We start from the raw sequence: 18,024 nt of genomic DNA, 5'->3' as shown, positions 1-18,024 counted from the left end.
ACACCTCACATAGAACTTTCTAGATACACCAAGGTTTTGGTGCCACCTGCAGAGACTTGACATACATGCTCACAACTAGGGAAACACATTCTGGATTCCCCAGTGCCATCTCCCTCCTATACCTCAGATTGCTTTTTGGAAGATGCAGGGTGTTCTAAACAGCTGTATATGCCTGTTAACATTTTAGATGAAAGATAAGAACTGAAGAGCAGGGGAAAAGAGGAAAGCATCCATGATAAAGATGTGCTCCCACATCCTGAACCCCATATTGGGAGGCGGTTCCATCGATCATCCTTTGGGGCAAACTCACAATGTTCCTTTAGTCCTCTTACCTCCGTCCATGAGGTTGGCCCAGTAAATGACTCTGAAGCCCTGGAGAATTCCATTCAAGGCTTCCTTGGACAGTGTGGACCAGGAGATCGATATGCTTTCTGGTGATGTTGCTATGGCTTGGACATTTTCAGGGGGGTAGCTGGGCACTGAAATTAAATAATTACATCTGTAATAACTGTGGGCGGTTTGCGTAGCAAAGTGATCCTCAATAAGCAATATTCGTTTAATATTTCAATGTGCAAACAAAAGAAAAACTTGCACTCAATCCCCCAAGTTAAGGGAAAACAATGAGTATCATTTCCCTATACAAATATCGTGATAAGTCAGTAAAATATCATGAGTTTATGCATATGTCCTAATAGATTTCCACAGTCTCCCCTTCCAGCTTAACTTCTCCACTTTCAAGGAGGTCCCCCCGGGCTTAAGGAGTTGGGGAAACATCTGATCGTACTTCACGAGTAAAAGACCATTGTTTGTTTGCTGTGTTTTCCCATCACTCTTGTAAGTTGCTGTTTTAAGTTATGTTTACTTTATACAGTACATTCCCTCCTTATTTAGTAATATCTGGCATCCAAGCTGGAAGCCTTGCTACTGAAAAGTGCTAAAATGCAGACACAATCACAGTGCACTCTGCCCCATCGCCACCAAGCCCCCTTTCTGGACTGTAACACTGTCAGACGGAAGAGAGGAAATGAGGTACAGGACACACGAATATTTGAAGTATTTTTCACATTGAGTTTGTGCAAACCTTAAAAGTTGTGGCTGGGAGAGGGGACACAGTATTGACTGAACCACAAACATCAGTGAAAAATCAGCATCGAATTGAAAACCAGAAGGTATATTTAACCATGACTGCAAAGATTCTCAACATGGAAAGGAAATCCCAGTCTTCAGGCTTGTAAATTGCCTGTAAAAATGATTCCGAAATTATAGATGTAAGTCGTCCTCTGCCTCAAACCTATGATCGAGTGGCTAATTGCACAAGAGGCGACTGCAGCACAAACTTGCTGCCTTAAATTTAATGCTACAATTAACCCCGAATCTTGTCTCTGCACACAAACGCCTGTGGCTATGGAACCAGGGTTCTCACTCCTTTCAAGCACTAATAGAAATAGGAGCTTTTGAGTTTTTTCACTGTCACCATGATGGTTTTCTTATGGCCGCTAGAGGGCGCTCGGTCACCGCGCGATCTGTCCAGAAGTCGGCGCCTGCCTATTCTCGGTCCAGAATGCTCGAAAATAGAAAGCAATCATACAGAAGGAAAGAAAAAAAAAAAAATCCTCCTTAACACAGATTTGGGAGAAATTCTTAGAAAATCGGGTTTCTACATTCTGGTCAGACTCCCTCTGCAGTCGTAGGGAGAGCCTGGTTTGCACTAAAAAAACCCCGATTCTTGAGTTTGAAATGAATGAGAAAGCTGCCGGCCGGGAAATGGATTTTGGCCTTGCAGTCAAAATCTTTCAAGGGTGGAAAGTAACCAAAGTGGTCCACGAGCTTCCTCACGGCGCCCCCAGCCCCACGGGCCCCACGCCTCTGTCACCGCGAAGCCGGCAGGGGGCCCGGCAGGCACCACTGCGGGTCCCCAGACAGACCTTTGGGGAAGGAGAGGTACGAGCTGCGGCCGCCAGAACCTACCATCCTCGAGCGTGGTGGTGATGATTTCCTGAGAAGAAGGCCCCGTCCCAGCCCGGTTGCAGGCCTGCACCACCAGCCCGTACTGGGTGAACTTATTTAGGTTGTCCAGGGTGTAGATCTCACTGTCCCCGGTGGTGTCAATGCTGATGATGTTGAACTGGAAGTTGCCCCCAGTGCTGTACTCCCGGTAACCTATCTGGTAGCCGCGGATAATCCCATTTTGCAAATGTTTCTTGGGAGCCTAAACAGGAAAGAAAAGAGTACGCTGAAGAATGCTTGAGTATGGCAGGGGGGACCCGCCCCCCGGCCCCCGCTTCTTAGGGAAACACACTAAAATTAGAAGGCGTAGTAACAAGAGAAGCGGGTGCAGCAGTGTCAGCCCTCCAGGAGTCAGTCAGTCGCTGACTGTGCAGCGGCCCTTGACAGGCGCCAAGAGCACCCAGCCCTCACCCAGCCTGGGAGACGGGACTACAGATCGTGCTACCAATGACCCTCGTGTGCCGCAGGAGGCCGCACAAACCTAAGGCACAAGGGCGATCTGGCCCCAGAGCCCGAGCTCTCAGCCCCTCCGGCATGCCGCCACGGCCGGAGTGCTGGAGGACCATGGCGTACCCCAGCCGGCACGTGGGGACACCGATCTCTGTGCATGCGGCCGACGAACTATGAGCTAGCCGCTCTGCCAGAACGCTCTAGGTGCTGGGGGACAGAATTGATTTTTTTGAAAAAGGTCCCCGGCCTCATGAAGCTCACACTGTAATAGAATATTCCAGAATAAAGGTGTTTCCAGGGTGAAAGCTGGAGCGGAAAGGGCATCCACGTCTGGCAGGAAGGCAGACCTCTTTCATTAGGGCCTAAGACGTTTTAGAATCACTTTCTAGTGATGGGAACTGGGCAAGCGTGAGGCCGGAGTGAGCTTCTCTTCGCAAACGGTAAAGGGTCTGTTGAGGGGATGACAGAGCAGTGCTGGCTGACACACTGGCCTTTTTGAAGAAACCAGCTTCTTGCCAAATACAAGAATAACACCGAAGTGGTACTATAAAGCCATAAAAGTTTACAGACTTTCCCGTAGTCAAGAGAGATATATATATATGTGTGTGTGTGTGTGTGTGTGTAAGTTGTACATGTATTTGTATTGTCTGTGGGCTATGTGTGTGTATGTGTATATATGTGAGTATGTGTACATGTGTGTGAACATGTGTGTGTGCGTATAACTATAAACCATGAACTTAGGTCTCTCAGGGCTATGATAAGCTTTCTCTTCCCTGACAGTCCAGTTGGAGAGAAAAAACCGTAGAGAAATCTGAAGTGTCCAGGTGTAGGCACTGGGTGGTTAAGGCCAGTGGGCATCCAGAAAATGGGCAAATTTGAATGGTCTGTAGCAGTCAGAGGAGGCCAACCCCAGGTGAGCACGGAAGGATGGGCCGGGGTGGGGGACAGATGATGAGGATATGGAATCTTGGGGAGGGTGCCTGGGGCACAGCAGGAGAAATGGCAGAGAACAGACAGGGTGGGAAGCATGGTGGGGTGTGTCCTCCACCACTGGCAAGACGTGAACCAGGGGGGGACTCACACAGTGAGAAGGCAGAAGGTTCTAAGCAGATATGCGGCATTAGTGAATTGAGCAAATATTTATGGACTTTGATATGCCAACCTCCCAATAGGATGAACTGCCTCTGGCTGTCTTTAGGTGTGAATCTGAGCTATACAAGAGCAGTGAAATCACATTTCTTTTTAAAAGCATCATTCCTCATTTACGGCTTTCTTGGATTCCAGTTGCTTTGCTCAGCAACCAGTCTGATGTGGTGCATTTCCATGGCTCTAATAGAAATCAGTGTGAACCATTCCTTTCTAGCCAAGTTGGTTAGATCCTGACATAAGAGCTCAGACCTCCTTATTATAAGCAAATATCTATGCAGTCCTGTTTTTGCATTGATGAACTATGACTTTTCACTTTGCTCTGAAATCAGATCTCAAGGTTTTAGATTTTGAGAATTCAATTACATGGGAATTGTTTGATCACAACCACTGAAATTGCATTCATGTCATTTAATTAATACATGAAATTGTTTCTTGCAAAAGGCATCTATGAGTCAAATTTAAAACAAAGATATTTCTACTATTTCATATAGTTGTCCAGTGTTAAATACAGTGACCCAACTATACATGACAAATATTTTTAAAAATTACTTTGCGTGCATCAAATATCCTAACTTTCAACTGGCTCCTTGTGAAAGTTTAAGCCTCCTTAAGATACCAAGTCAGGGTCACCGTCGAGGGACAGGGAGTCAGGTCAAGCAGGAAGTGCAGGCAATGGAGGCAAATGCCCATAAGAAAACGTGTCCATACTGCAACCAAGTCAGCTACATGTCCTGCCAGTACAGAGACCTGCTTGCCAATACTTGGCCCCTTGGACTTGGGGGACTGATTGTGCCTGTCTTCTGGTTGCACAAGCAACATGGAGACATCTTGCTTTTTTCCCCCCTCTCCATGGGTAAAATCACATTCTAACTGCTTAAGTATGATAGAAAACACAGGTGTTTTTATTCTATTCCACTTCAATATTTTGTTAAAAATTAATAGAACATTCTTAACATTTTTTTAAAACTAAATTTTAGTCCTGCTACTCCTAGAAGAACATAAAGGTTGTTTTTGCTTACTGGGTCCTTCTGCAAAATATTTCGTAGAAAAATTATTTTATGTTGTTTTATAATAGAAGTATGTAGCCATCACTCCTAAGCAATTGCTATTTATATTTTTGATACAGTTCTATTTATCTAAGAGAAATTGAAGATTTGGTTTTTTTTTTAACACATGGTTGTCTTCATATTCTGCACAATTTGGTGTCCAGCTTTTTTCATTTCACATGCTTTATGATCATGTTCCCATGTTTACTTCAGTCTTTAAAAATCATATTCCATATATTGATGTTTTATTTCATTTAACCATTTTCCCATTGTCAGGGGTATTATCATTTTGTAATTTATTTTCTACCACAAATGCTGTGTTAAGGACTTCTGTAATATACTTTTTCTGCTTTTACGTATATTTATTGGAACCTAGTTCCTGAACTGGCTGGCTATCTTATTTCAGAAAGGTTGTGTTTCAACTGGCTGTTAATGAGATAGGATTTTTTTGTAAATCTTTTGCATGTGCAATAAATATGCAACTTAAGAAACGGTATTTCTCACAAGGAACAAATGAGAAAATCATCTTCCAGTTTTCTTGACATGGGACATCCTGGTTTTGAAGAGATAAGTGTGGAATAAAGTGGTGCATTTTCTGAAGGTAGTGGTCCTTTCTTTTCAGGGTTCTGGTGTAATCTATGGCTATCTTGCAGAGTGAATAGCGCCTGAGAAAGAAGTGATTGATGCTTCTTACAAATGGAGCACAAGCTTTTCATTCCTAGCTTGCAGGCCCCCAGAGGCTTTTAAAACAATCTCACCAAGGTTGTATGGGGGTGGGGAGTGACTGGTAATAGGTATGTGACTCTGTTGTGGGGCCCTGGAAAGGTCCTTGAACTAGTTTCTGGTGATGGCTGCACATATCTGTGAACCTACGAAAGACCTGAGCATTCACTTAAAACTGTGAAGGAAAGGTACATTAATTCCATCTCAATAAAGCTCTTTCAATAAAAGATAGTGTGTGGAAATCAACTCTAGGTTATTTGTCTTTCTAATGGAATCACAAGATCCCCCCAGGTCTTGCCCCCCCCACCATGACTGCCACTAAGCGATTCTCACCACTTCTACCACCACATCTCTGCCATCACAGTCACCACCACCAAAGTCAGCACCACCACATCCGACAACCGTGGCCACTGCTTCCGTGTCCCACCACTAGCCTCACCAGCGTCACCACCGTCATCACTGCCTTCATCACTGCTCCCACCTCCACAGCCTCCACCTGCTCAGCACCTACTTTCCTGGTCAGTGCACAAGTGGGATCTTACACATACATATATTCCCATCTGCCCTCACAACCACTCCAAGAGGTTTTGTTATCCTTCCTTACAGATAAAGAAACTGAGGTTAAAACATCCTTCTCAGGGTAGGTGAGGAGCTGGAATTCTACCAAAGGTTTTCTAAGAGCGGAATTTAGTTGCCATTATTCACAGAGCCTCAAATAATTGTTCTCCTTTTCGCAAAGTTGGTTAATTAGGTTTGTAAAGTTACAGTAAACAAAGTATTTTTAATCAAAGAAAAATTTACCAAATGATAGCGAAGAGAAAGTGTTACATTGTCATGCACAAAAAACAAGCCAACATTTTTATGTTATGTGTATTTTACCAGAATTAAAACATTTCTTAAATTGAAAAAAAAAAAGCCAACATTTAACTATATCAGGCAAAGTTAATGTTTTGTTATTAACTCATAGGCTGAATGGTCAGATTTCAATTTAGGGATATGTTTACATTAAAGAAATCCTTAAGGACATACTGAAAAACAGAGATCTCTTTTTGAAAAAATCCATAAACAAAGGCATTTTGTACATTAAGTGTAGGGGATTTTAGGGCTGTGGTACAAATGCTAAAGTGTTTTGGAAGTGACCCAGAGGCTCTCTCTGAGTTGTGTGGACAGCAAGCCAGTGGAGGCGGGAGGCAGGGTGTGGGGGTATCCGTGAAGGCACTTCAGCCTGTCGGCAGTGGGCTTCCTACTTCGCCAAGACAAGTTAGTACCTAACACCCTTTGTTCTGAACAATTGTCTTGGATGGTACTTTAAATCATTAGGCCCTGGAGCACGTGTTGGTTGGTGTATGTAGAGGAGAAAATCCTAAAGGGGACTCAGTTTTTGGATACTACCATCCAGCTGTTAAATATTGATGAAATGGGCAAAACATAATTACTGCTTTCATGATACTAAGTGAATGGACTTAATGGTGGCGTAGGAAGAAAAGAAAGAAGGAATCAGGTGGGGATCTTGAAGCATTTTCGAGTGTGGGTTGCATGATAGTGGAGAAGGCAGATTTCCTGAGAAGCTGGGTTGATCACGCCCTCTCCCCACCAGACCTCCTCGTTGGCTGTTGGGAGGTTTGAGCCCTGGGGTCATCTTTCCAGACTAGTGTCCTGGATGTTTCTGGGTGAGCTAGGATCCTCTCTGACTGCTTGAATAAACACGGAAATTCCAGCTTTTACGTTTTCCCATCTCACGGAAGCCCCATCAGAGACTGCTCAGTTTCCTCCTATGACCAAAACCCAACTCATCCTGCACAGCCAGCTCAGCTTCCAGCTCATCTGGAAGCTTCCCTCGACTGCCTCCGCCCAGGGAGTCCTCTCCTGCCGTCCACGGCCACTGGCACTCACTGATCTACCTCCACTAGTCCAGCGAGAACAGAGCGCTTCCATCTTCCTCGGGACCACCACTACATATCAAATTACACCTTTCCAGCCAGCCATTTGTCCTGCCAGGTTAGAATCTGGAGAGGAAGTGAACAGGGGAAAAAAAACTAAGTGGAGGACAGCTCCTTTCACTCTGTATCCAAGAATTGAGCAACCTGAGCCCCTTTCCACGCAGGAAGACGTTGTTAAGTACAGACCGCTTTGATTTATGAGCGTTCTGTTTTTACCTTCTCTCAAGTGTACTACAGTTCTAAGGGAAGGCTTATCTATTCACTGTTGTTTCTCACGTTGAAATTTTCTCTTCCTTTGGTTTCCTTTTGGATGATGCTGGTCCTCCTCACCTGCCTCATTTATCTGCCATTGGCCACATTCCCTCTCCCCTTTCCAGCCCTGGTACATTGGTACATTATTATTGCCCCTTGTAGTCTCCCTAAACAACTTTTCTCCATTCTTCCCGGGGCCCTTTGCCAGCTTCCGAATCCCTCTCAGCCCCTACATCCTTTAAGACACTGTCTCCTTTGCCATCCAGGACAACTGCAGCGTTGCTTCAATGCATTTGTGTGGTGTGTAGGTGCCTGTATTTTATGCTTCAGAACCAGCCTGCAAGCTGCCTATGGCAGATTCAAAGATCTTTGAAAGGACCGTAAAAACAGGGATGTGCAAATGCTACTTAGGGCTCCATCACACCAATCAATCATGGATGTGAGTGACTAGAACCAGTATCTCTGCTTCCAGAAGCCACCAGCCAGGTCCTGTCTCTGGCACCCTGCCCTCTCCCTCCCCACTGCAGGCAAATGGACTTTGCTCAGTGCCAGGATTCACCTGCTGACCAACCCTGGGGGTGACTGCCTCAGCTGCAGAATTCTGCATTCCAAGAGCACTGTGCTACAGGGCACATTGAGTAATTCAGCTGAAAAATAAATTGAACATCTGTCTTTTAGATTCCTCCCAATTCACTTAAAATGTAGCCTATCCTCATTTCCCTTGTATTACAGGGGTGGTGGACTGCTGTGAACTTCTTCCAGCCCCTCCCTGCTCCCCAAAGAAACAGAAGTTACTCAATAAGCGAAGGGGGCACTTCACCAGAGCCTTCAGGAAGCCTGACCATGGCTAAAAGGGGCAACCCACAGGACAGCAAACAGCATGCACAGCTCACACAAGTGCAGAAACAAGACACGGCTCAGGCATGGGAGGCAGCTCAGAGTGACCCTCATGGAGGGATCTGTGGTGTTTGTGGGGCAGAGGATGGCAGGAACGTACAGGAGGCTAGGGAAACACTAGGGCCCCACCTAGACCTCCTGGACTAGAAATACATGCCCTCTAGGGGATTCTGGCACACACCAGTGTCTGAGAATCACTGTTGTCTTGGGGGGTTACTGAAAAGTCTGGTTGGGGTGGGCACCTCCTAATGTAGATAGCTGCCAAGTCAACTATTCTTCAATAGAGAAAAAAGAAATATGAATGTAAAAAGAAAGAAAAAAGGTCTGGAGTTGGTCTCACTTGGGATAGATGATTTACTTCAATCTGCCCATTCTCAATTTTTCAGGTCATCAGTAAAGCATTTTCCTGGTCTCTTTGCAGAACAAACGTGAACACATGTAAATAAGACCATAGACCTTTACGGTCCCGTGAGTCACAAAGAGATTCTGCTGCACATGGGCCTTGGCGGGAGGGGAGCAGCTACGTGGCTGGACAGAGAGTTGGCTGTACGCCGGGCTGGCAGGGCAGCCTCTCTGGGTGAGGATGATGATGCAGGAGTGATGTCAGAGAGAGGAGAGTGCTGGCCTTGCTGCCTCACACATGCTCTCCTGTCTATCTTTCCCCTTAGAGCTGCATGGCACCAAATGCACCCACCCCACCAATCCAACTCACAGGCAGGGCATAGGTGAATCCCACGGCCCCCACCCCCAAAGTTATGGTCCACAGAGGGGCTGTGTGGTATGAAATATTATAAAAATAAGAAGTGGGCATAACTGGATTATGAGGTGTGCTTGGAACAAAGGAGCTACTTAGCTCAGGTTCGGGAAATAAATGGTGAACGACAGGGAGAGGCCAATGACATTGTTGTGGTTGACGGTCACCTTATCTGTCAGACGTGGTAGCTGGCTGCCAAGGATGTATGTGGAAAGAGGACACAGATGTAGATTTTTAGAAACAGGTTCTTGTCATTTTATGGGATAAAATTGAGGTTGAGATCTGCAAAATGGGACTCTATTAAATTTCTAAGTGTTAGGTGGCTCCTCTTTCATTAATTCATTCACTCATCTTTCATCCAACCAACATTCATTAAATAGCTTCTCTTGCTGGATCCCCCTTTTTCTGAATTTTGTTTTTCTTTGCATAGCACACTGTCTGGTGACCACAGATCGCATTTCTTACGAGCCATAATAGCTTTTCTCCTGGTTTTGGCCAATGACCTAACAGAGGAATCCACGGCCCATAGGTGGCCCGGCTTGGTTTTGCGTATGTCAGCTGGGAGCTGGTCTCTGGGAATATTCCCATCTGATGTCAGGGCCTCTAGGGGTCATGACTCCCTCTAAAGTTTCTGTTTGGCCACTGCCTTCACCATCAGGCCCTAGTGAAGATGGGAGGCGGCTGCTGCAGCTCTGTGAAGCTAGTCAGGACTTCCGAGAAACAGTTGGCTGGGAGGGTGACAGCTCCGAGTCCCACAGCCCGGATGGAATCCCTCAGAGAGGGTGGCAGGCAGAGCTGAGGCGCCTTGGGTTAGACCAGGGGAAGGGCAGGAGAGCGTGAAGGGGCACTGCAGGAGAGGTTTCCATGGACCCACTGGGGTGAATCTAGGGCCCAGCCAGGGAGGAATCCATTCGGAGACTGAGGTTTTGGGAACCTGATCCAGCCTGTGTGTCTACCCAGTGCAGACAGTGGGGGTTCAGAAGGAAAGGGGCTTGGCTCGATGCTGAGAGGGAGTGTGTACTCGCCTGTAAGCAAAGGCTGGGGCCCCAACCAGTAGTGGTGGCTGAATGACCCAGAGGGCCTGGGGCCCCCTATACAGACTTGGGAGGGGTCCGACCTGAGGCCGAGGATGGCAGGGCTGACCCGGAAGAAGGCCTCAGAGGCCTGCGGGCACAGTGGACCCAGACCTGCTGAGCAAGTGCAAACTTTGGTGGCATTTTCAAAGACACAGAGACGTGGTAAAGGAATGGCCCACCTCCACCGTATGCAGGATTGGGAATGTTGTGGTTCTGGTAACTTCCGGGAAGGAGGGTCTGTCCGGGAGAATGAAAGATCTGGAGTTGGAGGACCTGCTGAATGAAAAGGTGCTTTGATCTCACATCTGGGAAGAGTTTCTCAATGCTTTAAAGCTCTGCTGAGAAAACCAGTTAACAAGGAACTACTTGTAATACATTTCAAGTGAATATGGCTTCCCAGGTATCATCTGGGTTCAGTGAAGCATGGGGGACAAACTATGGTCCTGGGACCAAATCTATTTGTTCATTTGTGTTCATATGGCCCTTGGCTAAGAATGTAATACATCTATTTAAACATTATTTAAATACTTTGAAAAATCAAAAGATGAAGAATATCTTGTGACATATGAAAAATGACATGAGCTTCAAATTTCAGTGTACCTAGCGAGCGTCACTGGGGTTTGGCTGTGCTGGCCCCTTTGTGTATGGCTGTACCTGACAGCAGAGTTGAGTAGTTAAGAGAAGAACTATGGCTACAAATCCCAAAGCATTTTCTCTCTGGCCCTTGACAGAGACAGACTGCAGATCCCTGTAGTACACAGTGTTGAGGACAGAAGCAAAGTGCAGGGTAGAACTGATTGACTGGGCAGGCTGAGGTTGGAGGTGGGGTGGGGGTGGGAGGTGAGCGTGTGGGAGGTGAGTGGGAGAAAGGCCAGGGTTCGGGCCAAGTGTTTGAGAGATCAGGCAGCCCCTCGCTGGGATGGCAAAGTTCTAATCTGTGTCCTATCTGAAGAAGACACATAGCGCTGCACTGACATCTGGTCATGGACTTCATATCTGCCCCCTACATCTTATACGATGACTTTAAGTGTGGGACGGCATTGCTCCCACAGAGCTATTTACCTTAGCCTCTTATCTCTGCTGGGGTGATGAAAGGCATTAGCCTCAACTAAATGAATTTCAGGTATCAGCACTCATGAATGGGTAATGCAGGAGAACACTGAAAGGTTTCTACAGGCTACTCTGCCCTGCCAGGAACACTGTACAAGCTTTTAGACAAGTGGCCCCCCAGGGAATGCTCAGTGCTGACATGGGGGATGAGCCTGACACAATCGACTGCAGACAGAGCCCCGGACTGTGCACAGATGCCTGGGAGTGACTCCTTCCATCATACTGACCTTTGTGGGATTTCTAGGTACCGGAAGTAAGAGTATGCCTCCTGAATGCCTGTTACCTATATAAGAACAGAGCTTATTTTCAACTTTACATTGTGACTGTCAGGGAACACAAGAATGAGAGTATCCCTCTAAAATGTAGCATTGTTTCATTTCCCATATTTCTACGATTACTCAAAGCACACGGGACTCTTATTTTCAGTCTCAACTTAACATTTTCAAAATAATATGCCAGTGGGAGGCATTCATTACAGGAATTAAGAGAATATAAAATTAGTTTTCAAAGGTTTTGATACAAAAAGGAGTTTGGCCTTTAAAAAAATTACCAAAGGCTGCCTCGAAATAGAGTTGGGTGGTTATTTTGTGGTGCATTAAGTTAAATGCATTTGTATTAGTGTATTAGTGAAACGAATCTGAGAGAATGAATTGTGGTTTTCTGTTCTGCCCATGTCACCAGGAGAATGGAAGGTGGACATTAGTTGCAGAAAGTCTCCTGGGGCAATTGGCTCAATACAGACTTGGGAGGGGCCCAAACTGAGGCCGAGGAGGGCAGGGCTGAACTACATCAGCATCAAAGAACTCTGTCCAGCCTAGTTCTAAGTGCTAAAAGCAGCCCCACTTTTCCCCTTCCTTAGGAGACATGTCCATGATGGGGCAGATAGCATTTGGTGTCTATGAAAGCCTTAACTGGGTATATGTTTTCCTTTCTTCTTTGATCATTGATTCCAACATCTGCCCCGTTTATAACTTGTCTAGCTTATCTGATCTCTCTGGGAAAATGGGAAATGTCATCAGCAAGATGGCTGAATAACTGCTGTCTCAGAAGGTCAGGCCCATTAAATAGCATATATGCATTTATTCACTCACTTGGAGGTCACTCAAAGCCATATTCGCTTCAGTTCGATCTTCTGATTTGTTCTCTGCAAAGTGGAGTTAGTATTTTCTGAAAACCACAGAAGCTATGCATAAGACCATCTTTTGAATACTTTCTTGAAATTAGTATTGTTAGATTATTAAATAAAAATTGAATTCAATTTTTTTTGGAAGGCAAATTTCACAATATTTGCATTTTTGAGGATGCATTTGTTATCAGAAAGGACTGTGCTGGCCAGATGCATCAGAGGGTCCAAAGTGCAGAGATCAAAATCAGAGTTGCCATCCAGGGGACCAAGCTATGTGTCCTAAAGTGCTCTCATATCCTTCATCCTCCATGGTGACCGCATCAATGCCGTGAGATGAGCAGGGAAGAAAATATTCATTGAAATAAGCTGCTGTTTATTTGTTTATGGTACAATGAAAAGGACACTCCAATTGGAACTAGTTCAAAGGTTTTGATTTCAGCCATGACACATCAACTTGTTCAAGGTCATCCTTATTAGGTGTAGAAATGGGAGTAAAGTCTAATTTTCCTGAAGTCCAAATCCAGCACTTTTTTTTTATTTTGGTATCATTAATCTACAATTACAGAAAAAACATTATGTTTACTAGGTTCCCCCCTTCACCAAGTCCCCCCAAATCCAGCACTTTTAAGGTAGTATTAAAGTATTCTTCTGTGCAATTTACTTGCTATCTATTATAATTAAATCTACACATTTAACTTATATCAGTCTTACTTTATACATAATGAAAGGAAATAGTCAAGTGATATTTTTGCATATATCCTCATTTTTCACTGTAAATACTACATATTCATACATATATGTCCCTGTAAGGTTTCACAACTAAAATTATGCTTAGTGTGCTTAATAGACAATTAAAAAGTTTTTAATATTATTCTGGCCATAGGTAACTTTTCCCCTCCTGTCCCAACGTCAGACCTAATCCATGTGTAAAGTGTGACGTTGATACACTGAATAAAAAAAACCAAAGGCAGGGCATCAATACATGTTCAGAATGCTCCCTTGGTTGTAACTTTACGATTCCTACTGATCATTCTTATTTGCATTTCTGATACGTTCTCTAAGTCAAGGCAAAACTGCCATCCTTGCCTTCTAACTTACATAGCCTGACAGTTGATTACTAACTGTTCTAAAGCAGAACAATGCCCCACGTCTTACACTGTGCCAGGTCCATCCAGGCTCAGCGTGAAGCTTGCAGAAGAAACCATCTGAAAGGATTGCCAGCTGGTGAATGGACATGGCCTTGGTCCTAGTCCTTAATCCAAGTTCAATTTATGTCCTGTCAGGGTCAATTAGCTGGTCAGGTACAGCCCTTTCTCTGGGACCCAACTGAGATATGCTTCCTGGGCTGAGTCCCAGCAAACGTCACTTCCCAGCATGCCTGGGGTCAGACCCGGAAATCCCGCACTCCTGGCGGCTGAGTAGCCTTTGAAAAGAGGACCAGCATCTTCTCACTGCACTCAGAGGGTGGGAATTGAAAAGGACTGCCTGCTCAGTTTGGGAGGCCGGCCAGGACCCTTTGGGTGTGCAGCTAGAGGCTCTCCTCTGGGACAGAGAACTGAGGTCACTGGATGAGGCTAGCCACATGCTGAACCAAGAGGGCTCATTTGATGGGTGGGGTGAGGGAGATGCAGAATACATCCCATACATCCCGAGTAAAGCAAATTAGCAATGAACGATTTTGTTAAAGGGGACTGTATATTTTATGCATGCACAAAAATGTCAGATGTGAATATAGTTATGTAGGGAAGTCTAAGGAGTCCAGAGGTTCCCAAAGGGAAAGGTATCCCCCTTTGATATGAATATTTTCAAATGAAAGTGAAGACTGGCAGTGGTTATGTATTTGTCCTTAAAATATTTCCTATACTTCTACTGGAGATGTAGTAAACAAAATACGCCCTCTGCTCCCCCAGAGACTGCAGTCTAGTCAGCTGTGAGAAGCCAGGGGGACACACTCCAATGCTAAAGGATGGCCAAGAGGTTTTGAGATCAGCCTGGATTTTTCTTCTCTCATTGTAAGGGGAAGAGGTTGATTTGTTAATATGAGAAGGGCTGACATTCCCTAAATATCTGTAAGCATGTTGGTCATAAGGATTTTTTTAAAGCTTCTATAAATCCAACTTTAGAACCAATTGGTTAGTTCATAAAAGCAATGTAAATTTTGTGATTTTTCATAGCCTAAGGATTAAAGAGCTAAAACACTAAAGTTAACTGCAAGGCAACTCTCTTGAATGTCAACTGATGTAGGAAGAAAGGGTGTTGATTTGATGCTCAAGTTATGCTGTAAAGTATACAATTTGGAAAGAAAGGGGTGACATTTTCTCTATATGCCTATTTTCTCTAACTTCAGTGGGATTGGGTAAAATTTATAACATGAGGTTGGAAAGAATAGGAAAAGGAAGTAATCTGTTAAATGTTATTACTACAAGCCACAACCTCAGCACTTTGCATACCCTAGCTTATCACATGCTTGGAGGCAGGCTCTAAGAGCCTGAGCAAATCCCCCCGACCCCAGGAGCTTGTAAAAGCTAGGTGCACCCAGGGTACAGACCTAAGGGCACCATGCATGCAAGAGGTGGGCACAGTGCCTGGTACAGAGGGCAAATGGTCAGAAAGATGGCTTTTCCAGGAATCCCAGCCGGGAAAAACCAGTGCAAGAAGGCACTCTTTTTCCAATGTGGCATGCCATTTCCTGGAGGGGGAGGGAGTTGGATGTCGGCATCACGTGGAGCCTGCGGTTTGTTAAACCATTTCTATTGAGGTCACTTGCTAAGGCAGTTGTTTTTTTAATGATGAACTAGGCCATTTTCTCATTCTAAGAGCTCATCTGTAAAACATACACTAGATTGTAATTGTGCCTCTCTTAGTTGGGATTATTGGGGATTGTGGAGAGGTAGTACTCTAGTTAAAAGTATTATTCAGATTAATTTAATTAAATCCCTGAATACACAATGTTCATATTTATGGAAATCCCATGACTCTCCTGCAACATTGTTCATTCTAAATAAAATCTTGGTCAGTGAGTATGATAGGGAGGGTCAAGAAAGGTGAACTCATTCTCAGGATTTTTATCCTGAGTCATCAGTTTGACAGTTGTTTTCAGCACTGAAACATTAAAGCAATTGAAAATTTCATATTTTTGGGATAGCCTAGGGCTCTACAAAGATTTCTCATTCAAAGCAAAACATTTAGATCAATAGGGAAAAAAATCTCTGCCTTAATTTACATTCTCTGGAGAAACGTTTTTTGAGATATCTATACAGATTAAATATTCCAGATACTGAAGGTTTTATTTTGTGAGTACACCTAAATAGCAGACAATCAAACTTTCCTTGATTTGCATAAAATAGGATCAGCTGATTCTCAGACTGACCAGAAGAGAAGGTGACAGGCTCACAACAAACTTGTTCTGTCCATATTTTAACACTTAGGAGATAGACTAAAATTGGAGTTTTCTGAAAAACCAAAGAATTCTCCTTGGTTTTTACAATTTTCAGGAATTTAGTCAACTATATTATTAATAATCTGTAGCTTGAAATATTCTTCTTCTTTTTGAATCACTCCAGGAAAGACATGCAGTAAACTAAATTGTACTTGCTTATGCAAACTTTTGTTTTTCAAAGACCTAGAAAATGAATCTTTATTACCCTTTACTTTATTTTTATTTTATTTACAAGCTCTTATATTATCTCTTTAGCTCCTGTTGAGGCACTGCTTAGCATTTTATTTAAATCCAAATATGCAGAAGTGTTTAAGAGCCCTTTCTGAGCCTTCATCCTGCATAATACAGACAATTTAATCTGGTTCTGGTTCAGAATGTCTTCCCAAGGAGTTACGTTTGAAGTGACATGTACATGGCCATTTCTTGTAACACTTATCACAAATTTATTGGACCATTCTGCTATTTAGTTTTCAGTAAGTTATAGTAGAAACCCTCATATAAAGTAGTTGGTCTGTCTAGTACTGAGCATGCATCACTTCTGAGGGTATCTACCATTGCAGGCTCTGTGGTATTTACTATCGTGTGACTTAGGCCCTCAGCATAGTATAACCTGGTGTTTGGAGATCTTAATAGCTAGGGTGCCTTCTCCATGGCCATTTCTGGAAGATGTACTGCTTTGGAGGCTGTTGTGATATGGCACACTTGTGCTCTAGGCCTCCTCATTCCCAACGCATAGATGCCCTCACCTGCCCTTTGCTCATGCATGTATGCATTCATGCCCACATGCCAGCCATTGGGGGTGAGCGATGAATGAGCCACTGCCGGACCTTAGGGAATTCACAGAACACAAAAGAGATGCAACCAAATGGCCTGTAGCACCCATGGGATGGGTGTGTCCCTGAGCTGTCACCCAGAGTAATGGATGATTGAAGACAATCAAACAAACAATTACTGTGCTTTGGAGAATCACACCTCTGCACAGTCACACAGGACCAGAGAGGCAGAGGGGGATTGTGACAAAGAGTGTCAGCAGTGGCAGCAAAGAAGAAAGGAAGATGGTGGCTGGGGGCACTGAGGGGCCCATCATAAATGGGGGACGGGGGGGCCACAAACCTGCAGCCTAATGCTGAGAGGCCTGGGAGTCCTATAGGTTTGGGTCCATAGGGGGCATGGGCCACAGGCAACTGCTGCCAGACCTGAGATTTAAAAATGTGGAACTTTTCTGAGGTCAAAAACAAAACTGAAATAATAAAGGAGAGTTGTTTATTTTGCTCAGGAGAAGGTGTGTGTCATAGAAGTGTTGCTTGTACAAAGGTAACTAAACAAAATATCTAGCTCCAGTGCTATGGAAGGGCTGCCAAATGGCCCTGACCTTTCAGAGGTTAGGTGCCTAAAGTGGCTGTTTTCCCTCCCAAACTGCACTGCCATTCTCCCCTCTGTCCCGTCTCTCCCTTGAGCTCAGCCTTCACTCCTGGTCAGTGGCCCTGTGACCCGGAGGTACCTTCTACCCCAGGCCTCCTGCAGCTCCGCCCTGGTGGGCTGACCAGGGCCCCTTTAGGGGCTAATGTGAGCCCCCCTCCTTCTTAATTTCCTTCTTTCTCCCCTCTCTGCTCAGTTTTCTTACACAAAAATGTAAATCTGGAACTTTTACATCATAAAATAAAAGTATATTTTATGAAACGTATCATACTTTACATACACTTATCACAGATAAAAGCAAACAATTTGGTTGAATCACTGATATCCTTTCGTTATGCCATCAGGCCAACGTGCAACGACAAGCCCTTACTCCCTGGTGGGTCACATCACCCCCATGCTGTGTGGTGTGCCAGGCCATGCCCCACGGCCACCACTCTGGGATGATGCACTGTCCCGTGAACAGTATCTTACGCTTGGTTCATGATCTAATGGAAGGAAGGCTTTCCTTTAATAGTTCACAGCATGTTCACCCTTTTGACATTAAGAACCAATTTAACTCCAGTTTACTGATGTTTGCTGTTCTGTTTCTATGAGACAGAAAGGACGCAATGCCTTTCAAAGCCTCAAAAGTTTCCA

At 44.6% G+C, this 18,024-nt stretch overlaps 1 protein-coding gene across 2 annotated transcripts in view; it reads right to left on the bottom strand.

The window, feature by feature from the left end:
* Positions 1-18,024, bottom strand: part of DSCAM (DS cell adhesion molecule) — a 718,205-nt gene that overhangs the window by 93,692 nt on the left and 606,489 nt on the right. For both annotated transcript variants that reach the window (XM_073231316.1, XM_073231317.1), the window contains exons 17-18: positions 1,969-2,209; positions 333-479 (exon numbers count right to left, since the gene is read on the bottom strand). In XM_073231316.1, coding sequence (XP_073087417.1) covers positions 333-479; positions 1,969-2,209 — 388 coding nt within the window. The remainder of the gene's footprint in view (positions 1-332; positions 480-1,968; positions 2,210-18,024) is intronic.

The sequence above is a fragment of the Manis javanica genome, chromosome 3, assembly GCF_040802235.1.
Source record: "Manis javanica isolate MJ-LG chromosome 3, MJ_LKY, whole genome shotgun sequence".
NCBI classification, from domain to species: domain Eukaryota; kingdom Metazoa; phylum Chordata; class Mammalia; order Pholidota; family Manidae; genus Manis; species Manis javanica.
Note: the sequence above shows the minus strand (reverse complement) of the source record. Positions and strands in the feature narration are given on the sequence as shown.